At 39.3% G+C, this 9,457-nt stretch overlaps 3 protein-coding genes across 3 annotated transcripts; all 3 read left to right on the forward strand.

The window, feature by feature from the left end:
• Positions 1-3,619: 3,619 nt before the first annotated feature.
• Positions 3,620-5,005, forward strand: LOC129753692 (odorant receptor 67d-like). The gene is made up of 3 exons (XM_055749538.1): positions 3,620-4,371; positions 4,430-4,619; positions 4,916-5,005. Exons 1-3 carry the CDS (start codon positions 3,620-3,622, stop codon positions 5,003-5,005), a joined length of 1,032 nt encoding a protein of 343 aa, XP_055605513.1.
• Positions 5,006-5,830: 825 nt separating this feature from the next.
• LOC129753693 (uncharacterized) lies at positions 5,831-6,589 on the forward strand. Its single transcript, XM_055749539.1, has one exon. It carries the CDS (start codon positions 5,831-5,833, stop codon positions 6,587-6,589), a length of 759 nt encoding a protein of 252 aa, XP_055605514.1.
• A 142-nt stretch (positions 6,590-6,731) lies between these two features.
• Positions 6,732-7,167, forward strand: LOC129754790 (putative odorant receptor 83c). Its single transcript, XM_055751030.1, has 3 exons — positions 6,732-6,832; positions 6,892-7,047; positions 7,105-7,167. Exons 1-3 carry the CDS (start codon positions 6,740-6,742, stop codon positions 7,156-7,158), a joined length of 303 nt encoding a protein of 100 aa, XP_055607005.1. The 5' UTR covers positions 6,732-6,739; the 3' UTR covers positions 7,159-7,167.
• The last annotated feature ends 2,290 nt before the right edge of the window (positions 7,168-9,457 follow it).

The following is a 9,457-nucleotide window of genomic DNA, read 5'->3' on the forward strand; positions in this document are numbered from 1 at the left end:
AAAAATATAAAAAAAAAATTAATCAAAAATCTATCAAAAATAGGAAAGATAGTCCTTTTCATAACCAACACAACACTACTAAAGTACGAGCTCTATTAACGTAGCTATCCCCGAAATTAAAGTGCCCGGATAGTAAATGATCATCAGGTATCAGGCATCAGAATGGAGATAGGCTTAATAGCGGCACGTTATCCAAACAAACGGGAAAATTGTGCCTAGCCTTTTTTTTATCCAAGATTTCATCATTTACCTGAGAAACCTGAAAAACCTATAAAAGGAAGAAATAAATTCAATCTATTTAAGATGGCATAAAGCCTTTCCACTAGGGATTATTAGCATTAAAGCTCTTTTCTACATTCGGTAAGGAATGATAGAATGTTTTTTAAGTTTAATTTCTTAAACTCAGATTCGCTTAAAGCGTAAGATCCCAGAGTACGAAAACGTAGTCTGGCAAATGAGGGACAGTTACATATAAGATGGAAGGGATCTTCCACATCTGATTCACAACTACCACATACTGGAGATTCAGCACGCTGAATGTTGTGCATGTGATAGTTGAGTTTACAATGACCGGAGAGTGCTCTGATCAAGATGCTGCAATGAGATTTATTTAAAGTTAATAAGTAACTCGATATGATTGGAGATGGTTTTTCTAAAACTAATTTAGTTTGACGACAAGTGTCCAACTCTTCCCAGTATCGTTCATGCTGGTTAGAGGACCAAGTTTGAATTTGGTTTCTGAACCAACATGATGATATTGGGACAGCCGTGTGACAAACGTGTGTATTTTCAAAACTATTCATTTGATCGAAAAACTTTCTATGGAGGAAATGAAGATGTTAATATGACATTTAAAAAAAAAATTAATCAAAAATCTATCAAAAATAGGAAAGATAGTCCTTTTCATAACCAACACAACACTACTAAAGTACGAGCTCTATTAACGTAGCTATCACCGAAATATTGTGCCCGGATACTAAATGATCATAGCTTTATGACGGAAAATGAATAGAACGGAACCGCATTAAAGACATTAGTGGAGGTCAAAATGTGAATTAATGAGCAAACAAATAAAAAAGAAGGTCCTCACTTCGACCGAAATTTCCGCTGAAACATGTATCCTGATTATTATTTCTCAAGTTCTTAAATTAAAAAAAAAATGTTGGCAACCCTGGTGACAAGAAGCAGCAGAAAAATTTAAAGAGAAAGTCTGTTGTGAGAATTTGATGCATTAATTTAGTGAGAGTTTATGAAGAAAGAGTTTTTATTGACAAGAGAGCTTGAGGTTTCAGAGGAGCGAAACCATTTCTTCAGAGAATTTCAGCGAAGAGATTTATGTGACAGTTTGATGAAAGAGGTGAGTGTTAACACATTCGTCGCCATGCCCATTTAGGTAGTTATATTAGCCGGGCCCAAAGAATTCTCAGAGCGAGAACGTAAAGAGGAAGAATTCTAAGATTTGCAACGTATGACTAAACCTGATAAGCCATTGAATTTCCCCGATTTTTGAAAATATGCCTGATTTTGCCTGATTTTTGCGAATGTGATGATTTTTCATCATAGGAACTGTATTAGGTACCATTTCTGAAGTGAAAAAGTGAAAATGTGGTTGATTCAAAGCAATCGAAATATTCCCCTTAATTCTTATTTAGAAAAAGGAATATTTCATCTTTTGATTGCCTTGATTCAGTATAATTATTCAACCAAGTTGACTCACAACACATATTAGAGTGAAAATGTGGAGCGATGACCAAAAAAAAGGTCATCACTTTGAGCGAAATTTCCGTTACTTTAACGCAGCTTGATTAAGCCTGATTTTTATTTCACCAGTTACCTTATTTTTGAAAAAAAAATTTTGGCAACTCTGCGGGTAGCACAACATATGTAAGAGTACTCTATAGTTCAGAGTGAGTTTGATAGAAAACTGAAACAGAAAGGGTGAAATCGGGGATGGAGTAACGAAATAGAAAGTGTTCGATAAGAATTTCCATAAAGTGAAGGTATATCAAAGTGTAACAGTAAGACAGGAAAGTTCTATGTCATAGCTTGATGACGTAGAACTTTCATAGTTAGATAGTTGCAATTGAGAATCCGATGGAAAATTGAGAGAGAGAGAGAGAGTTTGGAAAATTGAGAGTGAGAGAGTTTGATTATGAGTAAGGTAGAAGAATTTTGATTTAACACGAGAATTTTGAGAAATAAAATTACAATACCTCATTGAAAATTTATCGGGAAATTTGGCTAGAAAATGTTTATGAATATTGAAATTACGAAAAAGAGGTTACTGCATTTTATAATAGTTCTTCATAAAAGATTTGAGTTTGGAGTTTTATAGGAGAGTTTTATGGGAGAGTTTGATGTGAGATCACATGGGACAGTGTGATACCAAGAGTTGGATGATTGGGAGATTGGTGGGAGGCTCAAATCAACATAGTTCTTTGTATGAACCGGATATTGTGCTATAATTGCCTCTCAAACTAATTTTAAATCCAATATCTTAAATCTGACGAGAGAGTCAAAAAAGAAGCTTTGATAGAAGAGTTTGATGATACAATTTGGAGAAGGATTGAGATGAGAATTTATGATGGCAGAACATAGAAGGCACGGCCATGATGTCATGCAAAACTGTCAATCGATCATCATGGATGTACCTTTCCTTAAATTGTACGAAGATATTATAGAAGTGTGTAATGCTTAACTAGTTTAAAATAGCAGTTTAAAATGACAAAAGGATAAATACCTCAAAGTGTATGGTAAACATTAATGCTGAATAATATGAACATATGTATACACCACAACGACGCCCATGACTCTAAAGAGACGAAATTTGGTCCTTCGAACCGGATCTCGGACTAAACAGAAGAACATATGGCGTGGCTTAATTTCAGCCATTTACTCTATTTTATCCTGGCGCACGTGTGCTAAAAATCCACCTCACGGATTTGAGAGCATACCTACTGCATCGCGTTTAGGTGTTCAATTGACACAAAGCATTAAAGTGAACTCCGTGAGCGGTTCTGTAGCGATCGTATTGAGAACATACAACGTTTTGGGGGGACTTCTGCGGGACACTCTACAAAGAAATTAAAGAAAGCCATCGAACTGGAGGTTCAGTCAATGGTTCTATCTGCAACTCGGCTCGGCATCTAGCTAGTCATTGCCCATACAAAAAGTAGGGTTTTCCGGCGATATTAATAATGAACCTGAGAATAACCGCAGAAAAAGTAGGAAGAACCGTATATGTGTTATAGAACACTATATTCATAAAAAAGCTCATTTACCTTTTGACGTTGTGATTTGTGAATCAAAACGAAGAAAAGTGAGTATTTTAAGCTCGGACAATGAACATGTTATATTATGCAACAAGTCGTCCTTCTTAATGACTACAATTCACAGTAAAAAATGTGAAAAAGGTGGTATTCATTTCAATAGCTACATCATAAAATATTCAAGAATCGTCATAAAAACCCCTAGTACAATGGCCCTAGTACCTTGATGAGTTGTAAAAAACAAACGTTATAAATTATGCAGTAAAACATGGTTAATTGGTTCCGAAGACCCCGTAGTCCCTAGACTTCAGCTAAAATAACTATGCCCTGCCATAAGCAACCGAACCACCATGGAGTACGAAAATTCGTTGGAAATCTATCGGATCAACATTGCACTTATTCGTCGGTTGACTAGAGTCGTTGGGGCAGATATCCTGAGACCAAACTACCGTCCGAACATCCGCACCCTGAGAACGCTAACATTTGTAATAATTTACTTCGGCTGCAGTTTCTACACTTTCTGGTACTATTCATCCGATTACATTCAAATCTTGAAGACTCTGGCTCCGCTTGGCATTGGCCTTCAGGGTTTGTACAAGTTGTACAACGCTGTGATACAGAGGGAATTCTTCATCGCCCAAGAACACAATTTGGACCAATTTCATCAGAAAAACAAACACCATCCGAGGAAAAAGCTTATTACAAAACGAATGGCGCAAACGTATACTGTGAATAAGCTATTGTTGGCGGCGTATGCTTTTACCATCGCCGGATTCGGTTTTTATCCGTTGTACTACTACGTCATATACCGAGAGAAGGCCTTGGCACTTGCAGTATTAATACCCGGAATCGATTGGGAGTCCAATGTGGGTTATGCGATAACCGTTGTCTTTCACTTCTCGCTTCTGACGCTGGCCCTCACCGGAATAACGGCTGCAGATTCAGCGATCTTGGCGTTCATCGCCAACTTGACAACCCTGGTTGAGGTCTTCAAGGGTAGTTTGCAGGAGATCAACAACCTGCTGGAAGCACCTGTACGCGATGTGGAAGCAATCCGACAGAAAACCAAGGAAATCTTTGCCGAACACTACGCGATCATAAGGTATTGAAAAAAAACTATGTGGAACTGTTTAAGAATTCTTGGTCATTTTAACCCACAGGTATCAGTTGGAGTTGGACAAGAACTATTTCACGTTGAACTTTGTTCAAGTTACGACTTCGGTATGCAGTCTGGCAATTCATATGTTCCTGTGCTACATGATCAACTATTTGCCGGGATATGGGTTCATGATAGGGGCCTTGTTTCAACTGTTGGAATTTTGTCTTTTGGGCACAATTTACACCGTTCAGGTAAGTGTTCTTCCGTCTTAGCAAGCTAACACATCCAAGAAAAAGAGGCTTGCGTGAAGATCGGCCTAGATCATAGTCTTCGACTGCTAAACGTTGTTCAGTAGATTAGAAAGTGAGAAGCGTTGAGTCAGACAAAGGTAAATGTCATTGCAAGGAATTCAGTTTAATCATGAGTAGCGTGTATACTCGTGATATGAAGATTGTCGTAGAGGTTACCAAAGAACGTAACGTTTCAACGTAACATAATTAAGATCGGGTATACTCATATGGTTTAAAAGCCTTCTTAGTCGTCTCAGAAACTCATTCCGACGTTTTACGAAAAAATGCTGAAGCTGAGCGTCTGTTTGAGAGTAGCCGACTTACGATTGTTGGTGCCGTCTGACTGAAGGTTCAACCTAAGTGAATGCACAGACTGCCGCAACGAACGAAGTGAGTTTCTATTCCTAAGAAGAGGGGGCAGAGATAAGGTTGTAGATCTTGATGTTGGCGACTGGAAGCAAGCGAAAACTATTACTAACATTGCTGAGAAGTTTACTCTTGAGCCGGCTTGAGAAAATTCATCGTTTTGAGGCGTAAAGCTATGACTGTGAAGCCTCTTGGCCCGTCAAACTCAATTGACTGTTCCTCAAATGGGGTCACTTCGTTTGCCAGTTACTCATACCCCAGTCGTGTGAAGCTAAAAAAATTTCATAGTCCAGCATTCACCAATCGCATTCAAACGACCGTAGACGAACAAGAAACGTATCTATCAACCCTGCTGACTAGTCAGTCATTTCCCATCTAAAAAGAGGATTTCCCGGCGAGAACATTAAAGAACCTGAGAATAACCGTAGAAAAAGTGGGAAGAACCGGAAATGTCTCTCTATTCATAGAGAAATTCATCCATTTTGACTTTGTAATTTTTGAATTTCAAGGAAGAAAATTTAGTATTTGGAGCTCTAAAAAATGAACATTATCCACCAAGTCGTCCTTCTAAATGATTACAATTCACAGTAAAGAATGTGAAAAAGGTGGGTTTCATTCCAATCGTTGACATCATAAAATATTCAAGAATCGTCATAAAAAACCCTAGAACAATGGCCCTAGTACCTTGATGAGTTCTAGCAAACAAACGTTATAAATTATGCAGTTGGTTAATTGGTTCCGAAGACCCCGTAGCCCCTAGACTTCAGCTAAAATAACTATGCCCTGCCATAAGCAATCGGACCACCATGGAGTACGATAATTCCTTAGAAATCTATCGGATCAACATTGCACTTATTCGTCGGTTGACCAGAGTCGTTGGGGCAGATGTCCTGAGACCAAACTACCGTCCGAACATCCGCACCCTGAGAACGCTAACCTTTATAATAATTTACCTCGGCTGCAGTTTCTACACTTTCTGGTACTATTCATCCGATTACATTCAAATCTTGAAGACTCTGGCTCCGCTTGGCATGGGCCTTCAGGGTTTGTACAAGTTGTACAACGCTGTGATTCAGAGGGAATTCTTCATCGCCCACGAACACTATTTGGACCAATTTCATCAGAAAAACAAACACCATTCGAGGAAAAAGCTTATTACAAAACGAATGGTGCAAACGCATACTTTGAATAAGTTATTGTTGGCGGCGTATGCCTTCGCCATCGCCGGGTTCGGTTTGTATCCGTTGTACTACTACGTCGTATACCGAGAGAAGGCCTTGGCACTTGCAGTATTAATACCCGGAATCGATTGGGAGTCCAATGTGGGTTATGCGATAACCGTTGTCTTTCACTTCTCGCTTCTGGCGCTGGCCCTCACTGGAATAACGGCTGCAGATTCAGCGATCTTGGTGTTCATCGCCAACCTGACAACCCTGGTTGAGGTCTTCAAGGGCAGTTTGCAGGAGCTCAACGACCTGCTGGAAGCATCCAAACGCGATGTAAGGGCAATCCGACAGAAAACCAAGGAAATCTTTGCCGAACACTACGCGATTATAAGGTATTGAAAAAAATAATGTTGTGAAACTGTTTAAGGATTCTTGGTCATTTTATTCCACAGATATCAGTTGGAGTTGGACAAGAACTATTTCACGTTGAACTTTGTTCAAGTTACGACTTCGGTATGCAGTCTGGCAATTCATATGTTCCTGTGCTACATGATCAACTATTTGCCAGGATATGGGTTTGTGATAGGGGCCTTGTTTCAACTGTTGGAATTTTGTCTTTTGGGCACAATTTACACCGTTCAGGTAAGTGTTCTTCCGTCTTAGCAAGCTAACACATCCAAGAAAAAGATATCTCGTTGTAGAACGAAGCGATGATTCGATCCATCTACGAGGTCAAGTGGTATCTTTTACCAGCGGATGAACGACGCATGTGGAGCTTCATGCTTCACAAGAGTCAGAATGCGGTTAATCTGACGATCGGTGGTTTAGCGGTGCTCAACGTGGAAACCTTTGTTGAGGTATACGCATTAGCACTGTAAGCTTTGAGCAGTTAACAATTTTATCTTTATTTTCAGATTATTAAAACAATTTATCAGTGTTTTGCAATGTTAATTAACTTTGTTAAATAATAAACAAGGAAATTTACTAAGTAGGTAATATCGTGTTTACGTTCTTCTAGTTTTGGTTCACCTAAAAGGTCAATTTTACCGAGAGTAGCTTACAAGAATTTCCAAATGCATAAACTGAACAAAGAATTGAAATTCTACACTCAGACGAAAAGAAAACGTTAAATTCACCTGAATTTTCACGTAGACCGTTCGTATGAAAAGTTTTTTGAATGTATACTATCGCGAAATATTTATTTACCTTGTCATATTGATTTAACGAGATATTGCGTAAAGGTTGACCTAAACCATAGTCTTCAACTGCTAAACGTTCAGTAGTTTAAAAAGTTGGGAAGCGTTGAGTCTAACATAGGCAAATGTCATTGCAAGGAATTTAGTTTAATCATGAGTAGCGTGTATATTCGGGGAATTAAGATTGTCGGAGAGGTGATCAATGAAGACAAAATTAACGAGCGAGGGGGAAACCTTAACATAGCCGTATGATTTTAAGGTCCTGTTAGTCACCTCAGAAACTCCCTACGACGTTTAACGAGGAAATGTAGCTGTAGCTGAGCGTCTGTCTGTTAGTAGCTGACTTACGATCGTTGGTGCCGTCTGACTGAAGGTTTAGTAATAAACCTTGGTGAATGCACAGACTACCGTAACGAACGAAGTGAGTACCTATTCCTAAAAAGAGGGGCAGAGATGAGGTTGTAGATCTTGATGTTGGCGACTAAGAGCAAGCGAAAACTATTACTAACACTGCTGAAAATTTTATTCATGAGTAGCGTGTGTACATTCTCCGGGTCATGATGACTGGCCAGCAGCGGTGTGATCGAAGAAGGTTTAAACGTTAAACAAGATTTTTTTCTGATTCATAGCATAACGCAAACGTAAATCAATCCTCAAGAATGGTCTGCAAAAGCACTGGTTCACATGCTACGAATGAACTCTGAACGGTAATTCGACCTACTTATGGCCTAGAGCTCTAAGGGTTGAAATCTAGTTATTTGGAGGCATAGTGAGGTCTTTAGCTGAAGCGACTTCCAACAGTATGTGCGATTTGCTCTGGGTTATTATAATGTTGAAGAGGGTTCAACGTAGCAGACCAAATTTCTCTACGAACCACGAGATTATGAAGACCCTGCTTCCAGATCTATAGGCTACCAAACAACACTAAAACATCTGATTGTCTTCGTTATAATAGAAGCCGAAATATGTGCTCGGAGCTGCGTAACGTATTTGTCTGTCATATGATCCTAAACGGTACATACTTGTTACGTGGGTGAACAAAACCTGGTTCAAGCACGTTCAACTGTATCCACGTGACCCTCAACGAATTTTAATTGTTTTTCTATTTTTTATTTCTTAGAGATGAAGGTATTTCTTAGAGTTGATCACAGGCCTATAGATATTGTAGCATGGAAATCATCGATATCCATGGTCAAGATGGGTACCTGTACCTGAACCTTTTCGTAGAGAAATTCGGTCTGCTTCGTGATTACTTCATTCAACTCCTAAACGCAACAAAAACCTCGGATGGATTACCGGTGTAGTCACTGGATCAGAATCCAGTAGCTGTACCAAGTGGCATTTATTGGCTTTAATTGACAAGGTAGTCAACAAGACAAATTCGTCTTATTGGAGGCGAACGAGCAACGAGTTGGAACATCCGGAGAGCTCTCAGTTATCCAGATTAGGTATCTGGTGGGGTTGAAGTGATCAATCATAAGCGAAAAGGCAAAGTGCTTCACTAAGTGAATCTAGACCTGGTTTTCTCAAGGAACAGGTCCAATATTGAGGAGATCGGGATAGGAGCTCAGTGAGGACCTCGTGCCTCTCAACGATTCAGAGCTGGTTAAGATTAATACTTAGGTCCTTGTCGAGGTCCTTGTGACGTAATTTCCTTTGGACAATGAGGCGCCCTCGAAGAAATATAAAGGCTGAAGAACTGCGTGTGGAACTCATCAACTGATTTGCGCAGTTCAGGGTCGAAGTTCAATGTGCCCGGTTCACACACCCTCATGACCCTGAGTATCCGAGTTCAGCTATACATAATTCAAAGACTCTTTACATGCGTCTAATTTCAAATGGAGACTTTTCCATTTGCGTCATGACCACACGAGCTCATAAGTGCGTAACAATTCACACATCAGATACCATGACAAATCTATAAATTATGCAATGAACGTCATGTTCTAACCTTCGCACCTTAAACGTCATTAATTATGCATCGACGAATGGAGATCTGGCTTCAAGAGTTAAAAAAATCGTCATAGTTCATCTGAAACGACATTACCCTGTCAAAAGCTACCGGATAACC

Source organism: Uranotaenia lowii, chromosome 3 (genome assembly GCF_029784155.1).
Source record: "Uranotaenia lowii strain MFRU-FL chromosome 3, ASM2978415v1, whole genome shotgun sequence".
NCBI classification, from domain to species: domain Eukaryota; kingdom Metazoa; phylum Arthropoda; class Insecta; order Diptera; family Culicidae; genus Uranotaenia; species Uranotaenia lowii.